At 36.5% G+C, this 14,967-nt stretch overlaps 1 protein-coding gene across 1 annotated transcript in view; it reads right to left on the bottom strand.

Annotated features, from left to right (window-relative positions):
* The window catches only part of LOC148395231 (solute carrier family 12 member 9), a 35,494-nt gene that overhangs the window by 12,569 nt on the left and 7,958 nt on the right, over positions 1-14,967 (bottom strand). Inside the window, exons 7-9 of the mRNA XM_088381328.1 lie at positions 3,368-3,525; positions 3,046-3,128; positions 845-969 (exon numbers count right to left, since the gene is read on the bottom strand). Of these exons, the coding sequence (XP_088237454.1) occupies positions 845-969; positions 3,046-3,128; positions 3,368-3,525 (366 nt within the window). The remainder of the gene's footprint in view (positions 1-844; positions 970-3,045; positions 3,129-3,367; positions 3,526-14,967) is intronic.

Here is a 14,967-nt window from a genome sequence, read left to right as displayed (position 1 = left end):
CAAAATGCAATACCGGAGGTGATATGTCATAACAAGGGAGTGATGCACTGTGCCTAAACAGCTTCTCTCCAGTGTGACAAATTAAAAGCAGTTGCACTTATCATGTTTAGAACATATCTCTCAGCCTAAGGAAAGGTTTAATCCTGGAAAGTATGACTTAAGGAAAGCGGTCCCAGTTACTGCGTTTGGAGATGCACATCTATAATGACAGATAGTAGCAGCAGCAGCAGCAACCAGAAATATGAAATGACTCGTAAAAAGTGATTCAAATACCAAATGCCAGCAGTGCCACAATGTAATCATTGAGCTAAAAACACACTGACGCTGTCCTCATGTGTGAACACAGCTTTAGGGAGCTTTTATAAATCAGGGTCATTGCTAGTGTCCAAGGAATACAAGCCACATGCCAAAACACAAACACTGTAAATTTAAATCTTTTAGCATCTCCAATCCCAGGTACTTGAACAACCAATTCACATTGCACACCCTCAAACACAAACAGTTTTATTGCTGGTCCCTCTCCAATATGGGGCCATAAGCAGGGACCAGGTTTATGTCTTTTAATTAGTACACAGTTGCCATAGTAGCATCCAGCTGGAATACAAGCACCCTTTTCACACATAAACAATGGTACCCATAGAGAAGAGAGAACAGGAGGGGATTATGATTAGAGTGGAAATGGGAAAATGTGCAACAAAATAATATATCTTATTGAGTTTTATGTATTGCCTTTATTATCAAAATGTGACCTGGGTAAGGGTGTGAGGGGTAAGACGAACAACTCCATATTTGAAAGCGATGGATCATAACACTAGCTGAATGCATATTGGGATAGTTGTCTTACCTGAAATTGGGTGCAGATGCCCATTCCAGAGCAAGGCATGCCAAGTCCACAGCGGCATAAACCAGCAGAAAGAAAATGGTCACAATACTGGCAATGGTGTTGAGCTTTCCAGAAAACAGCACCAACTACAGCAAATAAACAAAGGAAGAGGGGGGGGAATAAAGAAAAATAAAAGGCAACAATTACAGAATGTATTGAAATTACCAAAACAAGTTAGAAGAACAATTGCAAAGTGTATAAAACCTGCGCCTCACCGTACTTTCAAATCTTGAAAGAGCATAGCAATATAAAAGTCAGTCATGAAAAAAAAGTCACATTTTGCAATAATGAATGGGGGAAAAAAAATCGAATTCTGCTAGACACATAAAATTTGCACCGTACGACACAGAAACAACACGCAGCAAATAGCTGCTTCTAATGCATCGCCTCTCCTCTGTGCAAGCCTTAACAGAGTTTACCAAGAACTCTCAAAGGTCCCCCACACAGCAGGAAATTCTTTGATTCGCCGAAATTCAACTTCATGGCCCCTATTTGAAATGGAAAGTGTAAAGGGGAACTAAAAGTTGTTGAACCTTGGCTTTTCTACCTAGGTGTTCTTTAACAACTCACTCAAATGTTTATTTCCACATTTGGGTGACCAACAACTCTTGGTAGAGTGCTATTGGAAACATTCATCTGTTATCAAATGCTTGTTGTGAAATAACCAATATCTTTTTCAGTAAAGCATATGACCCAGAGTCCTTGGTAGCAAGACTCTTACAGATGGAAAAGATGAAATCCTAAAATCAATCTTTGCTTCGCTTAATATGCGGAACAAGAATCAGAGTGATGTAACTGAGAAAAAAATTTCAAACAACAGGTATCTCTGAAATAACATTGACTATATTCTTTTTTGAAACCAAATTCCACTATCACATAAAATTTCACCTGCGGCAGTTAAGGAAAATGAGAGCATACAACCTCTGGAATCATCTTTAAAGAACCTATGCGTGTGACGGAATATTACATCTATTTTCCATTGCGCATATGCCCCAGTTCTTGTCTGACTTACAATGAGGAGTTGAAAGAATCTATCTATGTATTAAATAAACGGGTTTAAAAATTGTAAGTCAGTGTGCTTTCCGACCAATATTGAACACAGTGCTATCTAGGGGAGTCAAAAAACACAATAACAGGTTCATGAAGCAAATTTGAAGCATCTGCCCCATCTATTCTGACCTTTGGAGACCCCTGGCTGTGTGTGGTGCACAATATGTGTGTAGTGTGTGACTACATGTCCCGGTTCATCTATATCATAAGATCTGTACTTCATCTGTAGTGCTAAATAAATTTTACTAATCAATATCTGTAAACTATTTACCTTTCTCATTAAAAAACAAAATTATTTAAGTTGAATGTATTTATTTTTATTATATTATTTGATTTTAGTTATTTAATTTTTGTTTTTTAGTGTGACTCAGCGGCCCACTATTGGCGAACTGCCAGTATTTTTTAGGTAAGACAGAGAGGAAGGGACTTGAATAACAAAATAAATATTTAAAAACTTCAACTATATCTTCATTTTATTGGATTAGCATTTTGTTGAATATTTTGTGTCTGCATATTGTGCTTGGACAGAATTTTTAAAGTGGACTGTTTTACATACCCTGTATTATCCTGTGTGTTATAAAATGACTGACTGTCTCTTTTATCCAACATGTACCTAAATGAAATTTTCAGAAAAAAAATAAGCTGAGGTCTTTACGATCCAGTAATGTTCGTGTGTGTGTGTGTCTCTGTGTGTCTGTGTGTGTGTTGGGGGGGGGAGAGATTACAATCAGACTTATGTCATCAGTGAATTATTGGAATGGTGGTGGAATAGAGCAGGAAGATGAGAGTCAATGATCTCCGAGGAGCAAACGATTTCCATCTAATTGCTCCCCTTCCACTCACAGGCAGTTGAGACGGGTGAAAAGGACACACGGGACAAAGAGAGAAAAAGAAACAAAGAGCGCAAGTAATGATAAAGCATTCTGCCTCGTCCTCTTTCTTTGAATAATGATGGTATTGTCAGGCCTTTAACACAAAAGTCTGTATTTCGCAATCCAAGGCTCATCCCCTTTGCCAATAGTCTCCTCTACAACCAAAACTGACTTCTATAAATCATAATTAATTAATTAATTTATGAATTTATGGAAACTGCAATAGTATTCCTCACTTACTTGTACAAGGAACCAGGAAATAAGGACAGAGACCCAGGGGTTGCCACTGTTCGATGTCTTTTTCGCAGGAGACAACACTTTACCTGAAGGAAGAAAAGAAAAACAATGTGAAAAACTGTTTTGTTGTTACATTGAATCTCATGCTTAGGTTAGGTTATTTTCTCAATTATTTACTTTGGGTAGAAAAAAAAATATATAAAAATGTGAGCTGTTATATACTGACAATTCTGTGTGTTTCTGTTATAATATACCAAGTGAAAGTATATATAGTATTACATTGCAATGTATTTTCTAGTAACCAGAAAGGAAATGTGCTCCATACCAAACAAGTCATCTTTGGCTAATGCATAGAGGATGCGTGAGGCTCCAATGAGGTTGCTCATTGCTGCTGAAAGTGTGGAGGAGTAAACTCCAATGGTGACAAAGGGATTCCACACATTAATATCTCTCAGAAAACTGTAATCTTTTTGAAGCAGCACCCTGGAAGGAAAACAAATAGCAATCACTGATCATTCAGAACCCTTGAGTTTACAATTTTAATCACCCCACTTATTGCACGCAAATTGTTACACTCATCATACATCAAGATAGTTCCAAATAATAATAATAATAAAAAAAACAGACCGGCCATGCTACAGAGTGCTTGTATTGCCTCCTCTCAGTTTTTTTTTTTTAAGGTTCGTTCCCACTGTGCAGTACTCGAGAGGCTCTTCTAACCAATCTAACCCATCAGGGAAGACAGCCAGTCTTGTGTGTCTTGGCACCGAAATGAAACACATTACGATGGCAAGAGCTGCTAAAAACACTGAGGCTATGTTTAACTGAATCGGCTAGCTTGGTCTGGTCTACAGATGCTGTTTTGACGGAAATGCATAGTGACGTCCTTGTTTTTGCACTTGAAACTGGCAGCATCTTACCAGATTTTTTCTGTGACGGGAGAACTTGTTTGAAATGATTTGCAACTTGTTTTTATAAAGCCGTTGAATGAAGAAAAGTGTCAAAAGACGACTACTGTGTTTGTTCCATCTCAATAAATCACGTCAATGTTGAATGTTTTATAATCTATGTGTGCGTCACACCGCTATAAAAGGTCAATTCTGATAAATGCAGTGGAGCATGCTCACAGGTAACAAGAGATCAAATCATTTCAGTTGGAGTACAAAAATGAATCCATGTGAAACATGTGAAGCGGGTGAGTTGTGTAATTTGGACCTTCTTGAAGGACTGAATATTTGTCTTATTCCTTCCTGATCTTGTCTAAGCTCATAACTGCACTTTATTTATCTAACGCCTCATGATTTTGATACAAGAAATATTAGGTGTGTGTAGCTTCGGTTACACACTTACTAAAATGCTAGGTTTGAGTTTAAACTTATATTTGTTTGAAATCAACCCACTGAAAATGGATGTTTTGCCCAGGGCGCAAAAGTAGCCAGGCCCGCCTCTGAATACAAGCATAGATGGATATTAAGGGAATGGGAAAGGTTTATGTCACGTAAAAGTATTGGGGACGGTTTAAAAAGCTTTAATATTGTGTACTGGACCACAATGCAAAAGGAGATTCATGCGCAACCCTGACTCACTTTGGTTTCGCCATGCATGATGTGTAGTTCTGAAGGTGGACACGTTGCATTACTTGACAAGGAAAAAACACTCTTGTAATTGACTTCCATGATATCTAGCGGCCAACAAGAAACACCATGTGTTCGAAATTTCATAATAATGGTGTCTAAATGTCTAAATAATACATACCGTCTTATAATCCGGTGCGCCTTATAGTGCGGAAAATACGGTATATTGTTTCTACTTCGTGGATTTTTGTTTTTCGTGGGTGGTTCTGGAACGTATCTCCCGCAAAAAAAATAAGTAATCGCTGTACTACCAATTGTTAATACAATACTGCATTGAACTATCTTGCATGTAATGCTACCAAACATATCCATTTATTTTCCCAACCACAATAACAGATTATGAACCTATTACCTTCACATAGGAGATCAAAATCAAGTGGCCCAACGGTGGTGTGCCATTTTAAACTCATTTATTGTAGGGGCAAAATGGTTTTCAATGAAAATGTTGAGAGCAAAGTGATGATTGTTCTACCAAGGTGCCTAATGATGAGCTCCTGGAGGGGACTCACTCCGGAGAGAGCGACGATGAGAGAGTAAGTGTGCATGAGTGTGACTGTGCTTGCGCATATTAGCGCACAAAATGCTGCAGTCAACATGGAGGCAGTGAGATCAGAAATGAAAAAACACAGCAGGGTGTGCATGATTACCTTTGGCCCCCCGCCTCCTTCCACTACAACACAGCCAGAGAGCAGAATTACAGTGTGAAGAATTTCTCACTCTCTCCTGATCCCTCTCAATCTCTTATGGTGCTTCAAAACATGCATGTGTAAGTGCACACACACCTTTATTCTGACAATCACAAAAAAATGTATTTATTTTCATCATGGATTATTTGTTCCACTCATAAAGTGGCTGCGTAACATTGTATGTATGCGTAACACTTGGCAACCGCTCACAAACACAATCCATCCATTTCCTTCCATCATTATCTCCTCCTGCCTCATAAGTATGGAGTCAAAACATGTTTTCTTTTGTTGCTCTCTGAATGATGTTTTTTTTGCAATCCTTTGTTCATTTATATGTAAAGTTTACATTTGAAACAGTGTCTATTCTATCTCATTCTTTCTTTTTTTGCTTGCAATAGTAATTAAGAGGCTCATCACGTCAACTTTAAGGTCCACTGATTTTAATACTTACCATCATGGCCCTATTACATATTGTTCACTCCACTCAAAGAATTGAGCACACTATTATTAAACTTGGCGTCTAAGCGGCACAAACACATTTATATGCACACGCAGACACACACACAAACACACAAAACCGTGTTCTCCAGCATCTAAAGTAGTTAAAAAGAATAATACTAACAGAGATTAACTGTCCCAACGTGGAAAATTTAATCTTGAATACAGTCCGTCAATGGATGCATTTTGACTTTTGCTGATTTAGAAACTAATTTTCCCATAAACAATGGAATTAGAAGGGATCCAGTGTTGAACGGTACAGATATTTTTCATAACTTTGCCATTTATGTTTAGCAAGCCAAAAACATTTACAGTCGTGCTCTGATAGTTCAACAAAGTTGAAGACTTGCACTGTTTGTCAGGTTTAAATAAATTTGCGCTGGAAAATACGGTGAAGTCAAGTGTGAATGTTAGAATCCAAATTCTGGTGCGTAAGAATTTGATTGAGTCCAACTGATCAGGTGGTTTCTATCTGGTTGTGATTTGGATCAGCAAGTGTGAATGTGTGTGTTTGTAACTAAAAGGAACGATACCTTAGACCAGTGTTGTGAAATCAAAAATGTATAGCAATAAAAATTGGCATCAATGTCTGAGAAGTCTTGAAGGCAGATCTCTATTTTGAAGAAATTCCATATTCTGTTTAGATTTCATTTTTTAATTTTATCATGACATCTCTGTCGGGAAAAAAAAAACTACAAGCGTGTGCAAACTAGTAGATCGCATTACTGCTTTGTAAGTTTGAGTTTTGTCACAGAATACATCATGAACACTGTAACTGAATACAAATCCTTTTTAATTCGCACCCTCTGATTCCATGAAAAAATAGTAGCAGAAACAAAGACCAAGGGAATAATTCAAAGAGTTTGATTCTGATCACAGTTCCAACAAGTGAATACCGCTTAAGTGTCAACCATGATAAAGAATTAAGCGTCCCTTTTTAATGGACCTCAGGGGTGTGATGTTTGGATTAGAACTGATGGCCTCATTATTGGTTTATCTGACGTGCAGTTGGCGTCAACTAAATCTTGACAAATTTGAGATTTGCAAACTGGCGTTCAAATTATAGTTTGTAGCATGGATGGCAGAGACAAATGTGACGTATGACAAATGAGATGACAGCAGCTTGAAGCTTGAGTTGCAGTATATGGGTAGGCGACAATAGTACACAAAGTCATTTGTATGTATAGAGGCTACAGCATGTTTTATAATTCTGTGTAAATTCATTAACAGTGGAATTGCTTATCATTGTGTGGGCCTGGATAGTAATTATTGATCCAAGCATCCATATGAAATGAGCACAGACATCTAAATAAAAAGACGAATAAAGGAGTGTGGGAGAGAGTGACATCTTGCTTTAGGTAGAGCAGAAATGAAGCAAAACGACTCAAAGGGAACGACAAAGATTGTACTCAGAGGTTGCTCTCATTTCTTATGACATGCTACCTTCAATTCTTTAGTTTACCTTTGATTTTCATACCCTCATTTGCGGAGTTGTGTATATAATTTTTTCCAGCCATTATTTAATATGTTTGTGCTTTTGACAAGCCATTCACAATTTAAGGCAATCTGTAATTCACGGTGTTTTGTATGTATGTATTAGAATATAAGCCATTCTCATTCATTGCATTTCCAGGGGTTTCAACTTATTCATTCATCAGAAAAACGAACAAAATGATTCAGAAGCACTGAGTTTAATGAACATGGAGAAAAACGCTTCAGAATCTCCAATCAATGCTGAAATGGGATGGGAGCTTGTTACCGAGATGGCTCCTTCTTATGGCTAACATCACTGACCAATTGTGTGTCTACAAAATGAAAACAATAGCCATGTAAATCAATACATATATCCATTTTCTGAACTGTGCAAAGCTAAATCTCTCTTACTAATGTCTTAAGATGAGTTCAAAGATAGGAATGTTACACACTTGTGGACACGCCTACGGCCACTAGGCTGGAATGCGTTGTGTGTGAGGTGAGTAGGCTGTCATTATCATCATTTTGTCTTTTTTTTACCCTATTGATTATTTAATGGACTGTGCCTTTTATGCTATTTAGAGCAAATCATGATTTGGATGACTTTCCTTCGATGAAATTGGGAGTAGTGGGGAGCTGACATATATAAGTATTTCTACACAGTGGGCCAGTGGTTATGAACCACAGTCCTGGATGACCAAAATGCAGACATAATTTTTTGCATGCATTCCAATACTCTGGGTATTAATGAAAAATCAGAATACATTGAGGTTTGTCTTTCTTGTAGGGAAGTTGTTAAATTACAAAATCACCAATTCGTTAAAAAGATAGTATTTTTGAAAATGAGATTTCAAAAACCGCATGTATAATCTACAAAATTCTGAACAACGTTTCAACCAAGTTAAAACAGATAAAAGTTGATTGAATCTGATCCAGACATTTTTTTCTCACATTCAAGATCATAGTTTAAGAACAACACAGAACAACTCATTTTAAATGTTAATTTACACCATTAACACAGATTAGAAATCTACTTGTAATATAAAGTAAACGGTAGCAAAGAAGTGACAAAACACGCAACCCTTTCAAAAAAGAGAATCTAAGATTGCGTCATATATTATCTCAGGCCTTCAAGATACCACTGAGTCAATTGCATGGAAACAAAGGCACTAGCACCAAACTAAAATCCCTTTCTGCTGGGATTTAATGTTAGTCTTTAACCCCACTTTACCATGACCTTGTAGGTACTTAAAGAGTATGGCTGAGGTACACCGGGAGCAAGAAAGAGATACAGACAGATAAACTAGAGGCAGAGCGTCAAAGACAGGCAAGAGGAGAATTTCAGGAGGCAGAGAGACAGAGTGAAAGTGAAAGATAAGTGCTCTCAAGGGAGTTGACTGTGGTTAAGGATTATTAAATGGAATCAATAACTAACAAGGCCTCTGTGTGTACACAGACTCACGCTACCATGTGTACGCACTCACAACGGCATGCATTCACATTTTAATATTAAACCCATGTCTCTTTTTAGAAGTCTTGCCTTCTCTTCCCAAACCATTTACCTGGACTCAGAGGTTTCAATTCTTTTCCATGTTTGGTCATTTTCATCTACCGTATTTTCCGAACTATAAATCGCTCCAGAGTATAAATCGCACCAGCCATAAAATGCACAATACAGAAGAAAAAGATACATATAAGTCACATTTTTGGGGGGAAATTTACTTGATAAAATCCAACACCAAGAACAGACGTGCCATCTTGAAAGGCAATTTAAAAATAATAATAGAATAGAGGCAACAACATGGTGAATAATTGTACGTGTTAATTCATTCATTCAGCTTTTAAACATGTATTCAATCAATCTGTAGACGACGTTTTTTATGTGAACTTCTGAAATTATTGCATTTATCAAATTTATTGAGAAATGTATACTATTTAAGATGAATCAATATAAATGCCTGTCAAAGATTTATGTCAAAGTGCAGAGGTATACTACAGTAGATTATTTTAATGTTTATTACACGATCAAAAACAAAGACATTTGCAGATTGTTGGATTAGAATTCCCATTTAGCACATGCCATGGATAGAGTATGAGGTACATTAATCACAATAAACATAAATCATATAAACTCCGTTGTGCCTATCATTGAAACGACATGATCATTTTTAAAGGCTAGCATCTCAAACTGTTACCAAAATTGCCATCGCAGCATCCTTTTATCAAAATTGAAAAGGAAGAAAAACAAATACAAATAGAAAGTATGACAGAAATCTATGTAGTGGTGAAATAGAAGAAGGTGAGAAGGCTGGAGGAGGACAGAGATGGATGGGAAAAATATGCCAGATAAGAAAAGAAAGGATAGTGGGGAGATAGAGAGTAGGCAAGAATATTGCAGTTTGGTGATAGTGGAAGGTGAAAACAGCAATACTGGAAATGCATTTTAGTGGCCGTAAAATTCAGAAACAAACTAAAAAACAAAACGTGTAAAAAAAACAACTATATATATATATATATATATATATATATATCACTGTAACAGTATCTATTTTGTGTCAAAATCACTCGAATGCAATAATCCTCTGCTTTTTCTAGTATTTCATGAAAGACTAATTTATCTTTTGTGTTGAATTAAAAGAGACATTTTAAATGAACTGCTTTGGCTTCAGGGCACAATTTCCATTAAGCCTTCAATTGGGTCCAGAATTTGGGAATCGTGTTAACCCCGAAAGCGCAACGTATAGAAAGGCATGTTTTAGAAGAGATCCTTTCTAACGTTAATTTAGGTCAAGCGAGTTGTTAGGCAGCCAAAGGTGTCGGTTTGCTCCACACACATTGAAGTCTGTTGACATTTTATTAAAAGAGAAGCAATACGCAGATGAAACTATCAGTTGGATTGAGTAAGTCATTTTGATGCTTTGTGAATTGGATGGAAGAGAGAATAAAGCTGTGTCCGGCCACGCTCTTTGACTCGTTAGTGACTGTGTGGATGAGGTGCTTCCGTGAACTTCCCCCTTTCCAAAGCAAAAACAATCTTAGCGATCCGTATCACCCGACTTCTTATTATCAAACTCCTTTGGTGTCGGAAATTCATCAGCTACGGTTTACGCGCTAGTCATTTCGCTTCGGTCCTTTTAGCATCAATTTGAAATACGACTTGAAAATGTATTTATGACAAAAACATTTGACCAAACTGCATTATACAGAAAGTCACGTAGGATCCAAGCGAGTAAAATTGAGATTTAGGTGTAATACCAAATAAACAAAAATAATGGCTTAATAAACAGTAATCCGGGAAAAAGGTTTCTTCTAATACACTTAAATGCAAATTGTATCCGATTGTTCAATTAATCAATGGAATAATTGGTAGAATTGATTGTAAAAATATTCAATGGTGACATTCATGTCAGCAAATATTGATCAATTGATATTTCTTACCTATTCAAAATGGGAAAATAATTCATTAAAAATAAAATAAATTAAATACAACCATCAAGATAAAAAAATACCCTTTATACCACTCAGTCACAAAATTTTAAATCTTATGATTTGAGTTGGATTTCTCAGTGAAATGTACACATGTACACAAATATTAAACTGGATCGATCCAGCCCAAAAAAACAAGTGCAACCAGAATCAAAGCATTAAGAGTAGATCCAATAGAAAACAGACTAAGAGAAGGATGGAAAAATGTAATGCAAACAAATAAATCATTATGGAAAAGTGAAAATTAGATTCAGTGTGTGTATGCGTGGGTCTGTAATTATTTTTAGCAAATGAGAGACAATTCAAGGGAAACGTGGGCTGAACAAAAAATCCACAAGGCTGCTTGTCAGCGATAGCGCAACAAAAAAGAGCCATGCAGATTCAAACTAATATAATCATCAAGTAATTTATTAATAGAAAAAGCTTCTGTAGCACAGGGCGGATTAGCCCACAGGTCACTGATGCACAACATCGTGCAGCAGGAAATTCTTAATGTGTAAGGAATATAAATTTGAAATAAAATGAGAGGAATAGCAGAGGACAAAATCAAAAATGCAAAAATAAAAGGACTTTTAAAAAAGAGTTGCCACGAATGGTGGACGTTGTACATAACAATAATGCAATAAAAATGTATTTAAAATGCAACTATTGCTTTGACTGGTTAAACACACGCACGCACACACAAGTTTCAAAAAAATGGGACATGGCACTCTGTCATGCCTGGCTAGCTGGTAGAATAGATTTTCCATATCTCATATTGGCTAAGTCTTCATCATCACCATCATTGTCTCTTTCACCATTCTGTCACATAACTTCTGATTATCTAAAAAAACGACTAAGTAAGGGGATAGTCGATTAGGTGACCTGAAAACCAATTGCACAGTGTTGTAAATGAGCTTTATTGAGCTTCCAATGAACTATAAGCGAAGTATTGATAGTGATAGGGATTTTAAAACCGTTAGATGCTTGAATGGAAATGGTGGCTGTATGTAATTTCGTTGCTCATTGTTGCAGTAGAGGACAAAGGAAGTAGCTTTTTCTCTATACCTAGACTGATGGCAAGTGATGGATATGACATATTTGGCTGACATTGCTCGTGCATCAATACATCATTTGAGCAGTGTGTGCTTCCAGCAGTTGGACTGAATGTAACTCGGCAGTGTTCATGTGTTGATATACTCATATTTCACATTTTGGTGCTGTTGGCTTGTGCTTTTCAGTGCAAAAAGATTTTTTCCGTTAGAATAATCAATGTTGATATGGTTGGAGTGAACCCTTGATCGACTTAAAGTATTTCTTTTTCTGATGAATTGATCAAGAAATCAATTCAAATATTCTAAAAATTGAGATTTTACAATACAAGTATGATTCATGAGACCATGTCTATAGTTTAGGTACTCACACCAACTTGCACAACTTTTCCCTGACAACGAGAAGCTAAAAAAACAACTTGTGCTGAAGGAGTTTAAAGATTAGCGGGAGGCTCCGATAATAGTACGGTGCAAGAGATTGAGAGTCTTTATCGGCTGTTGCTGCAAAACCGGGTTCTCACACTGAGCGCTGCCATTATTAATCTTTTTTGTTACTGTGGATGTTATCACATTGTCACTCCCCACAAACATGGGTGGGCAATTATTATTTTTAAGTAGTGTACCTTTGTTATGCACAACAATCATCTTCAATAGTTATTATCAAAGCTCTCTGACATTCTCTTAAATGCGCTATTGACTTCTTTAAGAGATTTGATGCAGAACAACAATTTGGAAAAGAGACTCATGCAAAGGTTAGTTTGGCACTAAATGTTCCTCTGGAGTGAAGCAGAGGAGATATGTTGGAAAGCAAGACTGCCACCATTTGGACAACTTGTACAATTGCAGTGAAGCAGCCAACTCAAAGCATTGGAGCTCAAATGTCTTCCCACAGACCTTCATTGATTGTATTTTATTTATTTGTACTGTTTGAAACACAAACCTCGGGGCACATGCTAAGAATGCCATATTTTCCCTTTTACACTAGTTAGAAATGATTTTGATAAGTAATTCTTGGAGATTGTTAAGAAAACAAGATTTATTTTAAACATATTTTAAAAGGCAGCACTGTAATCACAAATTACAGGCCATGATACCTGCAAAAACTATTGGATCAATGAGCTGAATATGTAATTAGTAACTTTGAGTAGAAACACTGTTCTAGAAACACATTCTAAAATAAGCCACATAAATACAAATGTGTGTAAAATTACATTTACATGTGGCAAACTAATCATTTTCTAATTACTGCTAAATGACAATTGCTTCTTATGTAGAATGCATCCTTTTTCTGTTGCGGTGCCCCTGGAAAGAAGAAAATATTTTGTGCCCCCCCAAGTCTGTGCCACAACTCTAAATAGTATCAATTGTCTATAAAATTCTTATAAGTACACCTCTGCATACGTAACATTTTATTCTTATTAACGTTCTAAAATCAATAAGAAAAACTTATCGATCAACTTAAAACTAAGAATAGCTTTATTAACATGTAGAAGATGAAGGATGACGACTACTAATTCTTATTATTCTGGAGAAATCAAATTATGGGTTCACCTTTGCCCTGATAGTGTCAACTTGTAGTACTCAGTCAATGAGTGTATTCTTCTGAGTTTTGTGTCAAATATTGTCTCATGACCTTTTATATCATTACGTACAACAGACTATGTGTGCATGAAGTGTCATTCACTGCACACGCGAAACTATCACATGGAGACTCACGGAAACACAGCACGGAAAGAAAGAAAGGCAATCCATTCAGTAGACTTCTTTCTTCTTTTGATACCAAAACTATCCAACAGTCCAACTTCATAAGACTGAGATTGACTAAGATTGACTCCCTGCAATAGTGTTTCTGTGACATGAGCAGAATTTCTTTTCAGTTCAGTTAAGGTCGGATCGTATAAACTACCCTGAGTGATGTGAAATTCATCAGGCAACGTACAGTCATTTGCGCTGACTTGAATGTTGAAATCAGAGTAAAGTGGTTTTGTTTTGAATCAGGTTTAAGTTGCAATCAGTGGTAAAGAATATAGATTTGAAACGATTGTGACAGTAGAGCTCAATTAATTCATCACATCCATAAAAGGATCGTTAAGTAGATTTTTTTTTCTTTCTGTAATGGGCAACAAGTACAGAGAGGCTCTAATGATGACGGTTTCAATGCAAAACTATTATTATTGCCATCAAACTGTTTACCAGAAAAGAAAGAATTCTAAACACCATTAATCATTTGTTTTGAATTGTCAAACTCTAGCTATTTACTTGCATTCCTGCACAATAGCGGTCACGCTTCATTAATCAAATAACTTTGCGGCTAATACTTCCATTTTTGAAACCAGTAAATCTAGGAACCATATATTACATGAGTACTGAGAAAAAACTGCTTTTGAACTGTGATTTTAACAATAGCAAATAATAATGGAGTTTGTGTTATTTTCTACAAAATACGGTAACTGATATCGCTATTCAAGTGTTCTGACACTTATCTAATCGTTGTCACAAAGGTTTCCGTTATGGCACAAAATGATATCAGTGCAATATAAGCCTTGACGGTGACACACCCAAATACCAACAACCCCTTTGCACGTGCACTCACGTCAAGTGACAGTCTGTGTTGTGCCATGAGAATATAGACAAGAGCTAAAGTGGGCCAAAACACTTCATCCATACACTTTAGATTCTTCATGTTTGGAATATGTATCGCTTTCCCAAGAAGGTAATTTGTGGCCTGTATGTCTTGTCTTTTAAAACAAAATTAAAACTAAAATGTTGAAGTAAGCTGTAAGAGTAGAACAGGGCTTCTGATAAGCAACTTTGTCTCGATTCAGCGAGTCTGTGTAGCATGCAGGCAGATAGCGGTAGGATGGTCTGGCAGAGTAAATGATGTCCGCATTGATGTCTGTTGCTGTTTTATAGCCATGTCATGTCAATTTAGCACCTCAAGAACACTTGCTGAAGAGATAATCAATAGTGAACTCTGGCAGCGATAGACATGTAGAAAGAGAAAACCTGAGTGTGAAGAAAAGGTGTATAAAGAGAAAGGCAAAATCTCTAGACAAAAAGATTAGGGGGGTAATTTACACAACTCTGTATTTAACTGAAATTAATCAATTTTAAGTC

The sequence above is a fragment of the Syngnathus floridae genome, chromosome 7 (assembly GCF_059516105.1).
Source record: "Syngnathus floridae isolate MCC-2025c chromosome 7, RoL_Sflo_1.0, whole genome shotgun sequence".
In the NCBI taxonomy this organism is placed as follows: Eukaryota; Metazoa; Chordata; class Actinopteri; order Syngnathiformes; family Syngnathidae; genus Syngnathus; species Syngnathus floridae.
The sequence above is the reverse complement of the archived record's forward strand: the minus strand, read 5'-3'. Positions and strand labels throughout refer to the sequence as shown.